Source organism: Dermacentor variabilis, chromosome 5 (assembly GCF_050947875.1).
Source record: "Dermacentor variabilis isolate Ectoservices chromosome 5, ASM5094787v1, whole genome shotgun sequence".
Classification (NCBI taxonomy): Eukaryota; Metazoa; Arthropoda; class Arachnida; order Ixodida; family Ixodidae; genus Dermacentor; species Dermacentor variabilis.
In genome coordinates, this window is record NC_134572.1 from 74287249 (window position 1) to 74305888 (window position 18640).

At 45.4% G+C, this 18640-nt stretch overlaps 2 protein-coding genes across 2 annotated transcripts in view; both read right to left on the reverse strand.

Moving 5' to 3' along the window:
- On the reverse strand, positions 1–9593 carry LOC142582799 (uncharacterized). The gene is made up of 5 exons (XM_075692843.1): positions 9400–9593; positions 6849–7119; positions 4555–4968; positions 2307–2483; positions 1–313 (listed from the first exon to the last, which is right to left on the reverse strand). Exons 1-5 carry the CDS (start codon positions 9474–9476, stop codon positions 134–136), a joined length of 1119 nt encoding a protein of 372 aa, XP_075548958.1. The 5' UTR covers positions 9477–9593; the 3' UTR covers positions 1–133.
- Positions 9594–11390: 1797 nt separating this feature from the next.
- Positions 11391–18640, reverse strand: part of LOC142582800 (CRISP/Allergen/PR-1-like) — a 36231-nt gene continuing 28981 nt past the window's right edge. The window contains exons 12-14 of the mRNA XM_075692844.1: positions 16250–16357; positions 12818–12924; positions 11391–11543 (exon numbers count right to left, since the gene is read on the reverse strand). Of these exons, the coding sequence (XP_075548959.1) occupies positions 12830–12924; positions 16250–16357 (203 nt within the window). The 3' untranslated portion in view covers positions 11391–11543; positions 12818–12829. The remainder of the gene's footprint in view (positions 11544–12817; positions 12925–16249; positions 16358–18640) is intronic.

Below are 18640 nucleotides of genomic sequence, written 5' to 3' on the forward strand. Positions count from 1 at the left end.
ACTCTCCAGCAAACGTATTTTATTATGCATATATGTATATGCTTTTTTTACTTTGAATGCTTTGACACACTGGAAGTAACAAATCACATAAGCGGTACTGTATCATGAACACTGTCGTCCTGGGAGTTTGTTGTCAGTGCGAGTCTTTCTTGATGGTCGTGGCGGTGGGAAAAAAGTCCCACGAGCTGTTCGTGCGTTCGACCATGAGCGAGGGCCGGCACGAATGGCGGTAGAAGTACAGGGCCAGCATCACCAGGGCCAACACCACTACGAAAGTGGACACCATCAGAATGCCCACGACAGCCGCTTTGCCCTGCGTGTAACCGCCAAGGAGACATATATTGATTAACCAATCGCGACTATTCGACCCACATTGCACAAAAATACACACTTTCAGGAATAACGTATACACGTACACCTGGCTAAGAAAGCAGCGCAGCATTTTGGAAGGCTGCTCTTTATAGCTGTGGAATAGTAAAATTCGCCAAGACAACATAAGCAAAGTATGCGCGTGTGGTAAGTGCCAAATGGTAACATATCAGCGACAGCAGTTGGCGCTATGCAGCAGTAGTTGGAACAAGAGACCAGACAGCCCGCACTGACGAAGTAGTATACCGTTTCCCACAGAAGTAGCTGAGATTCAGGCCATCACAGATTACAGAAGCCATATGACTGCGCACACATGATACTGGTACTACCTAAATTCGTTGGAATAGTCAGGAAGCATTACGTGCCTTTACAAAGAATAAACTACCAGATCATGTCCGCAGTACACTAATATGCACTAACACCCTACGTTACAGGTTCTGCTGGAATGGTACCAGGTCCTCGGGGAGGGCAATGAACGAACTCAAGCCTTAGCTCGCGGTCCCACAACATCGAGCAACCTCAGTGGCCTGAGACCTACTGCTCCACAATTGTCAGACCCGAGTCTCGAAAACAAAGCCCCGTAATCGGCTCAAGTAAGCCAAAACAACTGACTCCTCTTACCATTCACATCACAGATACACGATAGAGAGGACACTGTGCCGATCGGCCAGGTACAAAGGCTTGCACTACACAACGAAAACTATGCTATCTTACAAGCACGTGGAGAATAGACATGTAAAAACAGTGAGTTATGCATGTTAACCCCAACGCAGTCCATAATGGTAATGCCCCAGATGACTCTCTTCTAATTTTTAATTCGCTCAAACACCCAGCTCATCCAAACTCCCTACACCTGGGAGAGCTGGACCGCTCCACTGCAATAACTGCGTCCTGAACTATGGCCACTGCTAACTGGCGGCCCACTTCAAACATGTCAGTAAGTCCAGACCAATGCAATAAACACTAAGACAGGGGACTCAGGTGGACTACGACAGGTAATTGTGTAACGTTTCTGGCTCGCTTAGCAGACACCGTAACCTCCTCAAGTACAACTATAAGAAGCGCGCAAAATCTCTGTACACAGTAATATTGCCTGACGTGGTTTTACAATATCTAACTGCATCGGCACAGTTTCAATAGCAGCATATGTTTGGCCGAAATGTGGTATGCAGGGTCTTCCAGATAACTTTGAACAGGGTTCCAAAATTTACCGGTGCAATATATAAGAAAATTTTGCAATATCCGTCGGGAATAATCTTTCTTTCTCAACAATAATCGTCATCAATCTTGCGTAAACTGCTTTTATTTAACGCTTTGCGCTTATTACTTCGCTCTCAGGAACGCTATGTTTCGCTTACTCACACATGCCGCTCGTGACCTAAAATTGTCGGTTGCGCAGGTTAAAAGGGTCACTAAAGAAAAGTATTAAGTCAAGCTGGATTGAAAGAAGTCTTCTGCAATAACTAATTCATCACTCGTATGGGGAACACAGCTTTTGTAAGTGAGAAAATGACGAAAATAGAAAATGGGAGAGGCGCCACCTGCTGTGGACTATGATGCCTCTCAAGTGACGCCAGCATTGACCGATTCACAGAGAGCGGCATAGAGTGAGGTCACGCGGCGAGTATACGTCAACTTGTTCGTTTTGGTGCGGGCGGTTCAAATTGAGGAGCAGCAGCGGCACTTTCGGCGGCAATTTCCTTCTCAACAAAGTGACAATAGGTACACAGAAAAAGATTATAGACTTCTAGACAAATAATCTATCGATCTATAGTTCAACCATATTTCATTTAGTGCACTTTAAGGAAAGATACGCAAGCTAGACAGGTGACACCTGGACAAGATAAGCCCCAAAGCGTGCAAATTTTTCCTATAGAGTGTATACATGTGGAAGCAAGTAAAAGAATGTTTGCCATTCTGTGGAGCAACTCACACACCTGGCTCTCGGATAGCAGGCGCTTCTGGCACTTGCCTCCCCAGTTGTAATAGCCCTTGGCGCACTTGCAAAGGTTGTCCGTGCAGGCGGTTCCCTCTGGGCATAGCCGGAAGGCGTCGCAGATGCCGTTCAGAGAGGCGTTCTGGGTGCATGTGTGCTCGCGGTGCTCGTACGACTCCTGCGATGAGAATGTTCCTTGTGCTTTCTACTACGTTAAAAGACATTTATCTGGTTTTGCATGCCAAAACCACGGCTTCATTATGAGGCATGCCATAGTGAGGGACTCCGGATTAAGTTTGACCGCCTGGAATTCTTTAACGGGCGTTTTTTGGATTTCACCCCATCTAAATGTGGCCGCCGCGGCCGTGATTCAATCCAGCGCCCTTGGGCTTAGTAGCGCATCACCAAAGCTACTATATGCCACCATGACGGGTATCCTCTACTACGTTGCTCTTTCAGTTTCCTCAAGATGGAATTTAAAAAAAAAAAAATTCACCGACGATTACGATACTCCCTAACGCGAAACTTCAGCGCAGCTCTATGCGTTTTTATTTTGCGATATATTGCCTGGCGCGGACAATGTGCCTCGTGCGGCACGCTGCAAGTTGCTCTCCGCTATCCTCCTCGCGTTTTTCATCAACCGCTGCGCTCCGCGTTCGCTTTCATCTTTCGCTGTGCTCGTTCGCTCGATTACGGCGCCGCTCGCCGCAGGAGCGCCAGGAGATGCGCTCTAAAACGATAGATGGACTCGCAACTTTATCTCCCTGTCTCATTTGCGAGGAGGTTTAACTTCGGTGGCGGTGCGAGACGTGCTGAGAGCGTATAAATAAAGAACAGTTAATGAATCCGCCTTGAATAACGTCCTCTGTAATCTGCCGTCGACGCTCAGCGATTTTTTCACTATTACGCTGATCGCTATCGTGAGTGGCGAGCACTCCAACGCCGGTGTATACGAAGCGCTCTCATGCAAGAGGAGATTCTTTTAAGTACTGCACAGCACCCCTTCATTTCTATAGTGCTCGACACATGCAGAGAGGAAGACAACGCACACAAGAATGTAAAACGGATGCCACGACCGCTCAACTGTCGACTTCTATTAAACGAGAGCCGGCAAGAATCGGCACAGACATCGGTATGCTTTGTCGTATACCTATTGTCGGCCGGTTCTCGAGAAATGAAACTTATTTGTTAGATCAGTTCACGTGGCGCTCGTTTTACGTTCTTGTGTCCGCTGTCTTTCTCGATGCCAGACCACAGTTTGCTTTCGGCGAGTTCGCACAGCACCGTTGTTCCGACAGAGAGCAAGAAAGCGACGCGGAAGACGACGCTTATGGCACGTGGGTAGTGACGTGATGAAACGGGACCGAATTTTGAAACCACCATTTTAGGAGGACATCTCTATCAGCGAACCCTGGTTAACTAAGCAAGTGGATAGAATGCTCCTCGCTCCAGTGAAGCGTCGTGAAGGAAGTCACATGACGCGAAAGAGAAGGTATCATACAGAGGAAAAAAAAAAGTATAAGCAGTTTCTAAACATAGTCGCAAATGTAGAATAAGGCTCGTGGGAAAAGGGCCCGTCTCGCGTGACAGGCAGGCTGCAACTTCTAGTCTCTTGCGTATTGCAGTGAGTGGCTGATAGAGTGGCGAAGTCACACGCTGCCTTGAAAAGTTGAGCAAACGTGTTTAAGTGTGCATGAGCCTTTTCTCCAAGACCCAATCAATGCATCGATGAGTGCCGAAGGAAGGGAGAAAGTTTGGCGGCTTAGGACGCTGGCTTGCCGAGTCTCTAGCTGCCCAACGTCGCCCTCCCTTTTAGTTTTTAATGCGAAATCATGATATGCCCATGACGGGGAAGATCTGGGGTCCGGCGTCAATATCCTATGGTACTAAAACCCTCGTGACTAAGTGATGACGTCATGTTTCTCGGCTCGCATTGTGAAATCCTACGATGGACAGCCACTGCGTCGGGCGGACGCCGTGGCCCACACCCAAGAAATTGACTTCGCCCAAGACAAAAATTGAGTTGACCCACGTTTGAAACCGACCTTGCCCACTCCCAAAATTGACTTGGCCCACCCTCAAAATTGACTCAGCTCAATTCGACCACATGACGAAGTGAAAAGTATCGCGCTGAAGAGTCAGACTGCTTTCGCAAGTAATGCGCGTAAGCAGTCTTAAGTGCATCTGTAACTTTGTTCTTCCTCCCTGGGCAGTAGTAGCTCGCGGAAAGATCGGTCGAGTCAGCGCACCTGGCAGACGCAGTGGTTGTGGTAGCAGCGCTGGTTGCGCGCGTCGCAGTGCTCCTCGACGAGGCACGATTCTCCCAGCTTCTTATGCAGCACGCAAGCGCGCAGCTCGTCGTGGCGCACCGCGCGGTGCGGGTCGCACACGCACACGCCGTCCCCGGCGGGCCGCGAGTTGCACACGACGGCTTCGCCGACGCAGGCCCTGGCGGCGACGCGCGCCAAGGACTGGCCGGGCGCCCGGCAGGGGTCGCCGAAGCCGCTGTGCAGCCGCTCGACGCCAGCCCGAATGCTGGCCGACAGGTGGAAAGCGGCGGGATCGCGACGCAGAAGCTGGACGCTGCACGTGACGTCGGTGCGCCGGCCGGCCGGAAGCAGGGACCCGTTCAGGCTGACGAAGCTCACGTGCAAGTCGACGCCCTGGTCGCACGGAGGAAAAGAGGGTGGAATAGGTTCAGACGGTCTCCAGAGGCGTGTGTTCGAATCCCGCCGCTGCCGCCAGGTGGCGTAACTGACGGGATTCGAATAGATTCGAAGGACTGCGTGTTATCGGGACGGATGTCTCCTAGTTGTACAACTTATTGCTATGTATACTACCTTGTGTTTAGAATACAAGCTTCTTACATTTCTTACGCTGTTTGCGCTGACTTTGTATGTTTGCGTTTTACGTGTGCACAGGGTGTCCCTATCCTGAACTAAGATTTAAAGATATGCAAATGCCACGTAGCTGGACAGAACCAGGGTAATGTTTTTTGCCGTCGCTTGCAGATACTTGGAATATATTTTTTTGCATTCAGGATCTCATCGTGTAATTTCGAACCCATAAACAAATCACGACTACCTCGAAAGCACGTCTTGTTAACTCCAGATGATGTTTTATAAGTAACAGTCACCATGCATAATTTTTGAGATCCTAAGCAATATTATTTTTTATTGCAGTGCACCAAAAACCGCCCAGCGGGTGAAAATTATGGGCTAAACAAGAATAATCACTGCCGTGCAACGAAGTTGCTATAGAAAAACCCAGCTTCACTTCGTTAATGACAAGGTCGTTCGAAGCTAGAAGGACGAAATTCGCCAAACCCATATATACCACGCACCCACCATTCCAATTTTGACTGAACAAGCACACTGGCGACGCAGGTAGATACCACAGCCACGTTTTTTTATACATTGCACTTAGTACAAAATCATGTTTTCTGCCCTCTCCAATCTTTCGTCAGTTAATTGTGCGACCGTAGCGATCAAGTTACGTCTTTGAAGTGCTCTTGCTAGAAGCCGCTAATTATTTCGTAATAACATGTTTTTTTTTTGTTTCGCCATAGGAAAGTTTTGCTTTCTTGCCACGAAGTTTCACCATTTTTCAATATTACTGCTCCGACTCTGAACAGCGTTTACTTTGTATATGCATGGTGAGGACCTTGTACGAAACTGCTTTAGAGGTAGGTTCATGCGTGAAAATATGTATTCCGCATGAAAAGTCACGAGTAACTGACGTCCGCTAAATTACCGCGAAAAAAAAAAAACAAATGTTACCTGTGTCTTGTCTTGAAGCAAACAAAGATTATTTTGCACAGGTGCAGTGGTAGTTCACATAACCATTCCAGCACAGCAGTTTCGTAAACTTGTGTTGACCGTCTCATAGTTCGTTAGTTTCCCTAAAATAATCGGATTCGTTTTATTGAGCGATCTTTCGTTAGTGTGGCCTACCTTATTTTATCTATTTTTTTTTTCAGCATTATTCTGTTGCCATGAAAGCCAAGTGCAGTTGCACGTGAAGCATTCAGAAACGTTTTCTGAAGCAGTCAGAAATGTTTCCTGGCAAGACCACAACACTTTGCTTAAGACTTCACGTGGAGCAATGACTAGCGACGGACAATGATGTCAATTGTATTCATGAAAACGTTTGAGGAGACGTTTCTAACATCTCCCAAAACATTTCGCAATCGTTTAGAGGCCTTGAAATAACTGGAGTAAAAGCTAGAAGTGAACACAAACCCAGAAGCAAGAACTTCATTATTGCAGGTGTCGGTCAGTTAAGAGTGGTTTGTTTAGTTATTGTACACAATTACTCTACCGTACAGTCATCCGTTACAGACAGGGAGGAAAGGAGGCAAGACGACCCGTGCTGATCCTCAACTTATTCCAGGCACGGGAAATGTGTGTGCAAAGGAAAAACCAAAGCCACAAACCTTCATGTTCATGTATTGATGCATTGCCTTGCCCTAGTTCATAACTGTAGGTTAGCTACAGTAATAGTTGCCACTGACGGCGCAAGATCATCTGGACGTGGCGCTCACCATGAAAAGGATGGGGACACGGAGAGGTTCGCTCGTGAACGCCTCGTCGACCGGCCGCTTGTCGAGGAACCAAGAGAAACTGACGTCTTCGCCGGTGAAAGCGATGCAGGTGAAATTCGACAGGGAGTCCTCGGTGAGCACGCCCTGCGAGGCTTCCAGCCGGTAGAGGGGCACTTCCGTCCAGTTGCCCTTGCGTATCGCGTCGTCCAGCGCGCCGGCCGAGGCGGCGTGAGGCCTCGACGACATCCAGGCGAGGAGGAGAAGACCCCGCCTGCGTTGCGCGTCGATGCAGAAAGAGACAGGCCGGGATTAGAGCAAAATCCTTAGCGCCCTGCGCAACCCATAATAACAGACGCGCGCTCCCGTTCCATGGGTTGCTTGAAGCCGATCATCGAGCTTGCTTATCACGGCAGAGTGATCCACTGCAGGTTTGAACGCATACGGCATGCACTGCAGTCCTACATATATACAGTTGCGCGTTCACGATGCTTTCTAACCTGTGTCAATATCGAGGCAAGCGTTTCCACGTTCTTTATATATGTATATAAACTGGGGAGGCACAACTATTTTGTCCTCCTCTCTGCCTCCGGCATTTCATGTCTTAACTGCTAGCTTCACTTAAAATGTTTTACCTTCGTGCTGGTTTATGGCCAACGCACGCGTTAACTTTCCTTGTTCTATATACATATATATAGAACATTGAAAGTTTACGAGTATATAGGACATGGAAAGAAGATGTAAACTTTCCATGTTCTATATATATAGAACATGGAAAGTTTACGCGTCCGTTGCCCATAAACCAGCATGAAGGCAAAACAATTTAAGCGAAGCCAGCAGTTAGACATGAAGGGCCGGAGGCAGAGAGGAGGACAAAATAGTGCCTCCCAGTTCATGAGTAGGGCGTGCCACTTTCGCAAAAAAAAGAAAAAAAGTGCTGTGTTTTTAGGAGTAGTTGATTTTGCTCCGCATGCACCAGTAAATGTTCATTCTAACCGATACTAGATGAAACAGTGCAATAGTTATTGCAAATATTTCATTGGCGTCGATGCTGTACACCAGAAAGAACAAACGCCTGAATCATAACTATTATTCGCTGACGTGCTATGATTCATTGACACTTGTCAGCTCAGCTATGAAACAGCACCGAGCTGAAACAATTCAAACAAAGTCAGTGGTAAAAAGCGAAACGCAGGTTAGGAAATAAAAATTTGGAAGACGCTTAAGCTTCGCTTTTAATAGTGGAACGCGACAGCGTTCTAAGACCCCCACTGCCCCATTTCATGCTTCCTGGCAATTGCAGCTTACGTAAACGTAACGTTTACCAGGAAACGCTAGCTGAGAACACTATGCACGAAGGCGGGCTTTCTGGTAGAGAAACGTGGCTTCTTGCATGGGTCGATCTCCTGTTATATTGTTTCGCGCTTTTAATATTTTAGTCTGAGAAGAGCTAACATAAAGGACATGCGCTGTCGGTGTTTTTTCCCATTACATTTGTCTGTGGGCTGCCATTCTCAAAATTCCAAGGAATAACTTTGTAAAGAATGAAAGACAAGGTGTGAGCAACTTTGATGGTAGAGAAGTGGTTCGGTATGCGTGGATCGGAATTTGGTTCGAAGTTATCGTTGCTGAGGCGACGTTCAAGGCTATGGCAGGACGCGAGACGTCGGATTTTCTGCTACATGGGCTCCTTAACGCTATAGCGTTAAAAGAGGAAAAGCTGTTTCTGCATTTCACCACCAGGGACGCCGTACATATGAAGTGGCAGGATAACATCAATAACCTGCTGTTACTATATGACGTGTTAAAAACAACTACTTGACGCGAACCACTGGGAAAAAACACTCGTATGGATTTTTACTTGCTTGAAATGTTGAAGTTCCCGAGCACCCTCAAATTCTGCAAGGTTTACATTTCACAGAAAACACTCTTTTAGCATCCTGAAATTACTAAAAGGGTGCGCTAAAGGGGTTTTGCTAATGAGTACACCCATTTTTAAAATATTCAGTAAGAGTAAGGGTGCGAAAAGCGTGTTTCGGCATCTCATCCACCCTTGCGGGTGTAATTTTCTTTAGTGCGTACGTTCTCCCCGTTCGTTCCTCTGCACGCCAAATAGCGCTTGCGCCACAGCGCCAGGCCGCTAGGCCTACCTCGGTCGACTCTACGACACCATGCAATACACGTTTCGTTCCTCCACTATCCAACCATTACAATGCTGCATGATAACTCTTTACGACACAGTTGTCCTGATTGATGTAGGGGGAGGGGCTGCAATAACAAGATTGAAATAAAGGAAAATAAAAACACTGTTCTCGTGTTTTTTTTATTCTAGTTCAAACATTTGAAATTATTCCTCAAATTCGACGTCCAAGGAAATGTAGTTGTACAGGCATGCAGCGTGTTGCAATAAGTACTATACGTGATAGCGCTTTTCCGCTACCCTAGCACCGTTGCATGGCGCGCGAAAACTCCAAACAAATCACCACCGCTGCACAAAGCTGATTTGAATGGTGATGGAAAGGCAATTCAGAAGAATGAGGAGAAATGCGCTTACCACTTGCACACACAGCCTTCAATTTTAGTCCCAAAAATCCTGAGGGCTAGGCGGTGGCGCACATTCTCTTTGCCCATCTTCTTCTTCTTCGGCTTTGATGATCATGGCGGGACGTACAGGGGCATGAGTGGAGACTCACGTCATGACTCAGGAAGGCGGTACAGGATGACAGGATTTTATACACACCGCGAAGTGAAACATGCGTGTAGGAAGCCTGAAAGAGCGTTTGCTAAACTCCACGCTGCTGAGTCGATTTTCTCTACATAGAGTTGTCATTCTTTCCAAAAGTAAGTGCATAGGTGTAATTTGTAATAACATACTTTGCAATTATATATAAGTCTACGCTGTAATGGCCCTAGAGGCCTTTTCACTTCAAACCAAGGACTCCTCGGAATCCGCCCTCAAGTGTCCAGAACATCAACAGCAATTCCAGACCGGCCTAGAAGGCCCATGAAGTGGTGGGTCTCGGCCTGCCAGTCCCGTCATGGGTGAAGCTATCGGCTCATCCCGGGTCCCCCCGGACGTGAGCTCTGCAGTACCTCAATAAAGTTCTTGTCATGTCATGTCATGCCTGCGACACTACCGTATTCATCACTGTTACCACCATTAGGCAAACGAAACATGCATGCTACCGTTACACGACATGGTTGGCACAGAAGTGCCGATTTGATTAAGTAACCACTACATCTCTGCAGAACGTTGGCTATCTCCGTCATTCATTTTATGGTCACCGCTTTCTAAGACAATTTTGCATTGAACCTACTCTGTTCGCCTATCATTCAGTGTACAAAAATACAGGGCACCGGATCATGCTGGCTACTTCGCATTGAAGCAGCGTTCTGCCTCAGATAAATAAGTATGTTGTGTGTTACTGCAGAAGTGTTTGTTTGATTAAATAACTTCCTCGTGCAGCGAATGCTAGCGCGCACACACACACACACACACACACACACACACACACACACACACACACACACACACACACACACACACACACACACACACACACACACTCTATATATATATATATATATATATATATACACGCTTAACTTGTTTTGTTAGAGCTATCCTAAACAACAGCACCGTGATAATCGTTGCTTACCGTTCATTAAGCAAACTTCATTTGATATTGGGATGGAAACTGAATTAATTTGCCTGTCTAGAAATTACAAGTGCTAAATAAATAGGTCTTAAACATAGGTGAACCACATTTGCTTCAGTAAAGCGGGAAATCGTAAAGCTAGGCATCAAAAATTCGAGCTTTCGGTTGATTGAACTGACGATTTATTCAGGCGAACATGTATTGCCAACTGCAGCAGATAGTTTGTCTTTGAAAATAATTGTTCAGTTAGTCTGTCGACATCATTTGCAATTTACAACAAGAGTATCATGAAAGGGGAAATTGTCATCCGCTCGGCTGTAAAGTTGCTAAGGAAATTATTTTGCTAAGGAATATTTTCCTTGAAGTGCGAAGCTTTCTTTCTGTGAAACCCAGAAATAAAGCTTCGCAGTTTAAAAAAAAAGAAAAGAAAACCGTCCTTGTTCGGGGATCGAACCCGGAGCCAATGCCTTTTTTCTTCAACTGCGAAGAACACTTCCTGGGAAACCCGTACTCATTTCATTTGTTGCTTTGTGCTACAGTGCGATGGGCGACAATTTTTCCTTGCATGAACCTTCCTCTACCTTGCGGGCTTCAGCAGAACTAATTTGCCATGTTCGTGTGTCCCTGCGCTTAGAATTCGGCGTCGCGCTGCGATCTGCTATAGCCTCCTCGCTGGTAGAGCGACTACCCCGGAGGCGTTGGTCCCGGGTTCGATGTCCGGATTAAGACGAATTTTCCTTGAACTGCAAAGCTTTCTTTCTGAGAAACACGTACGGTTTTTCTTTGTAGCTTCGTGCTGCAGTCGGATGTAGGGCGTCATTTTTTTTTTATTTTCATGAACTACTACTCAAACTTGTGAGTTGCCGCAGGACCGATGTGCCCACAATGTACATAATCTGTTTATTAACGAAGCACTCCGTGACCGTGTATTTATGGAAAGGTAAAATTATCCGCGTTAATGATGCCCGATGCAGATTTTGTGTGATGCGTATGCTGTGCTGTCGACGTGTCAGTTTCGGGACTCTTGTCGATGCAGAACCTGAAACAGTTTGGTGGGCATGGTGAGTTTCGGCTCGCATAAGTGCTTGTTCATGCATTGCAACAAACCATTGCCATCACTTACTACTTCCTGACCCGCAGTGATCCGAGTCGCTTGTGTATAGGTACTTAACTTTGACATAAAGTCTCCTATTTTTAGAGATTACATTTTGACAGACAAATGGCGTTCTTTGAACTTTAAGCCCGAGAAGGCCTCCGGGGCACTTCTTTAGTTTTAGCCGGTTAATGTGACCAGTGCATTTACTAACTTGTTCCCGCTCATTTTTGTACTGGATCTGCGTGTTTGCAATTCGCTATTGCTAGATCCACTTAATGTGCACACCGCCATTGAACTGGGTGCACAACCTCTGCGTCTGGCCCATACAGTCATACCGTGATGATGCTGTTACTTCATAGGTCTTGGATATACTGAGGTCTGAATTACGCAAAATTAGGCGATTGACCTGCAGGCTTCTGCGTTTCCACGATATAAATATACGGCGCTGTTGCCGTCTTCGCAGTTTGGACAAAAGTTTCGACTAACTAGTTCATATGAACATTGACCACCTTTGAGTATTTTGGCTACTTCTGGTGCAAGGGAAGTAAGTTCACGATTGGCGCAGTTCACTGCCTTGGATACGACAAAATTAAGAAAGGGGAGGCGCTGATCGTCACGTCATTAATGTAAGAGTGAGGGCAACATGCACAGGTACGTAGAGAAGGAGAGTGAAACTTACACTACATGCTACGGGCGCAACAAAGCAAACGTGGATAGGCGTAGTGTGAACGTAGCCCAAGGAGAAGTGACGAGAACGCGCCGCCCAAAATGCCAATCGTGCGATTGCACAGTGTAGTGCACAGACGCATGGATATTGCCAGCACGTTATTTCTAAGGTCGTGCGTATGCTGGTCCTCGATTGTTTTTGTAACAAATACCGAAGTTGAATGCATAATTTCTTTAAACCAAAGATATACCATTAAATGCTTAGTGGCTGTGGTGTTGGGATGGTAAGCGCGAGATCGCGGGATTGAATCCTGACCACGGCGGCTGCATATCGTTTTAGGCGCACGTTAAGAACCCCAGGGGATACAAATTATTCCGGAGTCCCCCACAACGGCATGGCTCATGATCAGGTCGTGGTTTTGGCACGTAAAACCTCATCATTTAATTTTAAGGTGCGGAACTAAGACCGCAAGATAACAAAGCATTGACCGCAAATAAAATGTCATAAAATGTATTTATTTTTAGACAGCACAACATACAGTTATCCATACCTGATAAGCTGTTCACGGAGATACTCGCTTCCGGCACTGACACTTGATCTGGATTACCGGCATAACTTCTTGTGTTCTGGGTATCAAGCTTAGAAGTTTTTTTCTCACTGAAACAGTGAAAAATGATCAATAGAGCTCACGAAAGCCCGATGTTCTCTGCAGGTGCCAAAGTTTGGCTCTTTAAAGGGGAGATGATAAATTGGACCGAAACGTTGGCAAAACAAGCTTGCGACAGTTCCTTTATAACGACAAAGCATTCTTTTAGAAGTTTTTTGTGGTTGTGTTCTTCTGTATACAGGATGTTTCATGTACGTGACTTCTGGCGAAATTTAAAGATATGTAAATGCCACGTAATTGGACAAAACCAAGGTTATGTTGTTTGCCGGCGCTTAGAGCACGAGGGTATTCTGTTAGTGTTCAACTTGTGGACATGTCAATTTTGTCTGCTGCTGAAGTGCCGATTGGCTGGGAGCGCCTGTCTCCTTCTGACGTGAACGCCAATCCAGCCAATCAGGCCTTTAGCAGCAGACGAAATGGAGATGTCCCTTCGGTGGATATTACGAAATACCCCCCCCCCCAGCCCCAACCCAGTCTACTTTGTGTATTTCCCCAAATTAATAATTAATTATTATCAATTAATTAACTTCTCATATCTTAATCAGAGTAAAAATGTAAATCAGAAAATTGTCAGCCATCAAAAATTCTCTATCCATCCCTCTGTCGCTCTATACGTGCAGCATAAATGTTTTCCCCAAACGTCAAAGAAAGCTCACAAAAGACTTGTCTTTTGTCTTTAGTCGCGCGGCACTTTTCGCATGCCTTTGAGGGCTTCTTTCAGGTTTGGCAAGAAAGATTTTGATTAATACGCATCATCATCATCATAATCATCCTGGCTACGCCCACTGCAGGGCAAAGGCCTCTCCCATACTTCTCCAACTACCCCAGTCATGTGCTAATTGTGGCCATGTTGTCCCTGCAAACTTCTTAATCTCATCCTTCCACCCAACTTTCTGCCGCCCCCTGCTATGCTTCTCTTCTCTTGGAATCCAGTCCGTAACCCTTAATGACCATCGGTTATCTTCCGTTTTCATTACATGCCCTGCCCCCCCCCCCCCCATTTCTTTTTCTTGATTTCAACTAAGATGTCATTAACTCGCGTTTGTTCCCTCACCCAATCTGCTCTCCTCTTATCCTTTAACATTACACCATCATTCTTTCCATAGCTCGTTGCGTCGTCCTCAATTTAAGTAGAACCCTTTTCGGAAGTCTACAGGTTTCTGCCCTGTACGTGAGTACTGGTAAGACACAGCTGTTATACGCTTTTCTCTTGAGGGATAATGGCAACCTGCTGTTATGATCTGAGAATGCCTGCCAAACGCACCCGAGCCCATTCTTATTTTTCTGATTATTTCAGTCTCATGATCCGGATTCGCGGTCACTACCTTCCCTAAGTAGATGTATCCCTTACCACTTCCAGTGCCTCGCTACACATCGTAAACTGCTGTTCTCTCCCGAGACTGTTAAACATTACGTTAGTTTTCTGCAGATTAATTTTTAGACCCACCCTTCGGCTTTGCCTGTCCAGGTCAGTGAGCATGCATTGCAATTGGTCCCCTGAGTTACTAAGCAAGGCAATATCATCAGCGAATCGCAAGTTACTAAGGTATTCTCCATTAACTTTTATCCCAAATTTTTCCCAATCCAGGTCTCTGAATACCTCCAGAGCGAATCGCAAGTTACTAAGGTATTTTTCATTGGTGTATTCATATGGGAGGTATACGTATAGAGCAACAGAAAGATGAATCGATAATTTTAATAGCCTACAATTTTACAAGTTTACTCTGATTATAATATTCGATAATTTAATTAATTATAGTAAGTAATTATGTAGCTAAGCTAAATACAAGGAATAGTTTGACTTGCTTCAACTGACTGCAAACAACATTACCTTGGTTCACTTATATCATAATATCATACTTTCATAATATTCACTCGCATATTTAAAAATTTTAGCAAGAGTTACGTGGGACACCCTGTATATAGGATGATGCTATGAAAACACCATTCGTGATGTTTGAGGCCAGATGCGATATTTTTACCAACACACAGCACTTGTCATGCCCCACGAATCAAAGCGCCCTGTATTGTTTGGGACCAAACGATTACTTAGATTATGGGAAATATAAACTCATGATCTGCACTTTAGGAAAATCATAAAGCCATATTTAGAAAAAACAACACTATTATTTACAACTAACTTAGGGCCCTCCCAGGCAAGAGGGTGTCAGACAGCTCGGTACTTGGAGTACGTGGAGTCAGCGGTGCATACTGGTATACGTAGTGAATATAGAAAAGCGCAGAAATACCATAGCAATAACTTTTTTTACAACAGTGCAGGTATAATACAGAAGTGAGAAAGAAAGCAACTTCACCATGGAAGGTACGACATGCATAGCTATTGCTTATTCATTGAAAAAATATTGATTGTGCAAATAATACAGTACATGAAACCAAAAATGCAGTTCGGTTCTAAATATGGTTCACTTAGGGAGCAGAAAAGTTTATATTTGCTATGTAAATGGATGAAATGAAAATGTAAAGTTGGTGCGAGTTTTCGCACGAATTGTAGGTCCGGGTATGTACACGATAGGTGAGTAGGAGCCTTTCATAGTTTGAGCGTGCTCAGTCAGAAGATGCATCACATGTAGTTCGTAGGGCAGTATTTTGACATGTAGAATAGCACTTAGTAACCAATTAATTTACTTGCCTTGCGCATATTATGTTTAATAAATTAAAGACGAGTTGGTAATTGCCCTGTGTTGCCATAAAAATTCTAAAAAAATTGTAAGCACGTTCTTGCAGTATTTCCAGATTGTTCTAAGTACCAGCCACTTTCGCACCCAGAACTATTGTGCAATAGGGAAAATAAGCGGAGAACTAGGTCGTAATATAGTACATTCTTTCATTGCACGAAAATAATCTGTGACCATTTCGACAGGAAGCAGATTACCTTATTTTGTTCAATTCATTACACGCAAGATCTGCAGCTGGTCAGCAATATCTGTACATCGAACATCGCTATCCAAGGATCAGGCTTAAATTATTTTGCGCGTCCTTCTTGCCAGTGCCACAGAGATACCGAATAATGTTGCAGTACATGTAATATGAACGTCTTGAGAGCATTTGTAGTCTTCAAATATTCATAATCTTGCAACGCAGATACGTCATTACGATGTGTGATCTCAAAAGAAAAAAAATACAACTACGTGTTAACAGGTTCTTATTTCTGTATTTTCACCGTACGTGCAAGGTGTTAGAGTACGTTTGAGCTGCTCTTACAGGTGAACACTTCTTTTGGGATCTAATCAGTTACTGAGAAGTGGGCTAAAATTTGCTTTATGCTTATCTACTACGATTGCTTCTGCGGCTTACTTTGTTCCATGGCCGCCTCGTCGCATTTGCAGGATGAGTTGTCAGCGCCGACAGCACTTAATGGCTCTTGAGTCTCCCGATCTGCTCTCCTTGAGACCCTCTGCAAAGCTATAGAAGACAACGTGAAGTAAGCCTGAACAGCGTTAAAGTGTGGTCAATACCAGGATACCAAAATAGCTAGTATGAGACAAAATACATGAGACAAGGCAATCGCTGAATAATTCTCTGCACGAAACACATGCTACACTGCAGTCGAAGTGGCAAAATCAACCAGACCAGGGAAGGTAAGACCGATTTGGCATGCGATCTCGAAATAAAATTCTCAATAGGTGAAGGTAATTTAGTTTTCCAGTTTTTTTATTGGAAAAACCAGTTTCAGAAAGTCGGGGATACACCTCGTTTTTAGAAGGTAGTGCATTAACTTTTGTGCCTACTAAAACTATTTGAGGTTACAGTGACGGGGGGGGGGGGGAGGGTAGCGACTATCATTTTTAGAAAAGTAAGAAAAGAAAAACGCTTTGTGCTCAACAGAGTCATTTGAAGTCCGCTTTATTTTTCTTAAAACCTTTACATTTTTGCCTGTTCGACGCTACAATCTAGAAATAGTGACTCGGTGGAGATGGAATTTCTCGTTTCGTCGTAATAAATAAGCTTTCACTCACACTCAGGGGCGTAGCCGGGGGAGGGGAAAGGGGCTTCAGCCCCTCCCCCTCTGAAGTTTGTTCGTGTTGTCATGCACCGCTGACCAAACAACCACTGACGCCGGAAATAATTTTGAAGTTTGTCTAGAATGTCCTTTTCACGCTCGAAAAGGCAGAAATTTAAGCGTGAAGATTGCGAACTCAGGCTGGATTTCGTGGCAACGCCCATGCACCTGGAGCCACATAACGCAAGGAGCCCCATCCGAACACGAAGTTTCAAGGGCGTCTTGATCGCGAGCGGGCTCGTCGCTGCATCTCGCGGAGGCCTCGGAAGCTACGGAGAGCGTGGATTTCAATTCTGAAACTTAATGCGTATAAAGTTCTAATAAACTTTTGGTGTAAAAGGTGCATTGACATTTCCAAAGTCGTGCTTTAGATTTTCAATTCCGGAACCTTGTGGGTATAATGTTGTTATAAACAGTTGACTCCAAAAGTGCATTGACCTTTCTCAAGTCGTACATCAGACCATACAACGAGACAAGCCAAATCAGCACACTATCAGACAACTTGACAAAGCACGCAGCGAGGTCCGATGACACGAAGCGTTTTGGTGGTTTATTTGTGCCGTGGTGTCACAGAAAAGAATATCAACATTTCTTTCACCTGCGCCAAAGCATCCATGTCAAGACACTAAAGCCAGCAAAGGTAACTACGTTCTTATTCTTTTTTTTTGTAGTTTGACTTTTATTCGCGAGGACCACATTGAGCCTCTTCAATTTTCTTGTTCTTGCTACACGCGGGCTGCCAGAGCCAGCAAGAGCGCATGTGTTTTTTTCGTGTTGCCCCGACCACCGCACGGCCACTTTGGTGCGCGTTTGTTTTTCTCTGGCCGAGTGAATTTTCCCCTGGCAGAGTTTTAGACGATTTCCGGCTAGCAGACGAGAAAAAGAAACAATGGTCGCTCACCGCCACCATTGTGGGGACTCGACGGATTGCAACGCGCTCGCTTGAGCGTAACATCTCCGGAAAGTCTTGTCTCGCCGGTGTAGGATACCGAGCAGTATGCGCATGGTTCTCTGTGGACCAAGCGTATCACATTTTTTTCGATATTCCTTCGGTAGCTACATTAGGTGCCCAAACTAAGCATTCGATTGTGGCCAACATGCCTTCCTTGTGTTCTTTTCTTCATTTCGGTACCCCCGCCCTATAAAAAAAAAGAAAGACGTTGTTGCGGCGCAGCGAATTGTCGCATGGTGGAAGTTCGATTTTGTTTCATCTTCTTTCGCGGAAAGTGATGAGGCGCGGGACGCTTCAGTTGCCGGATACTCTTATTATATTATTGCGATAGCAATTAAATGGACGCTCAGGCGCGTTCCTGCAGTCGCCGTCACCCTCATGTTGGGTATGAAGTCCAAGGGCGATAACATCATGACCGTGCGCCGCATGCTGTATGTGCGAGTGAAAGCGTAGTGGGGTGTGGGGGTAATATGGGTGAGCCGACGATGGTGGTTCAGTCTTCTGTGCGCAATTGAGAAAAGCGGGGAGGATGCGCTCCGCCTTCCGTCGCGCGCGATACGTCAGGGGGAGTAGAGGGGGGGGGGGCGAGCCTTAGGATTATGTAATCTGTGAATCTGTGATTGCGCAACATGTTTATTTGCCTTGTTTGACGCATTATACACAGTGACTTTTTCTTAGATGCGTAGATTTATTGCAGAATTTTACGTATATTTAAATATCTTGTTTCGAGGTT

What these genes read in the sequence shown, in the direction of transcription:
- LOC142582799 (XM_075692843.1), bottom strand. Translation starts at nt 9,476, where the DNA reads ATGGGCAAAGAGAATGTGCGCCACCGCCTAGCCCTCAGGATTTTTGGG. An exon ending in GAAGGCTGTGTGTGCAAGTG is followed by an intron (nt 7,120 to 9,399) that starts GTAAGCGCATTT and finishes CGCGCAACGCAG; the next exon opens with GCGGGGTCTTCTCCTCCTCG. An exon ending in GTGTCCCCATCCTTTTCATG is followed by an intron (nt 4,969 to 6,848) that starts GTGAGCGCCACG and finishes CCGTGCGACCAG; the next exon opens with GGCGTCGACTTGCACGTGAG.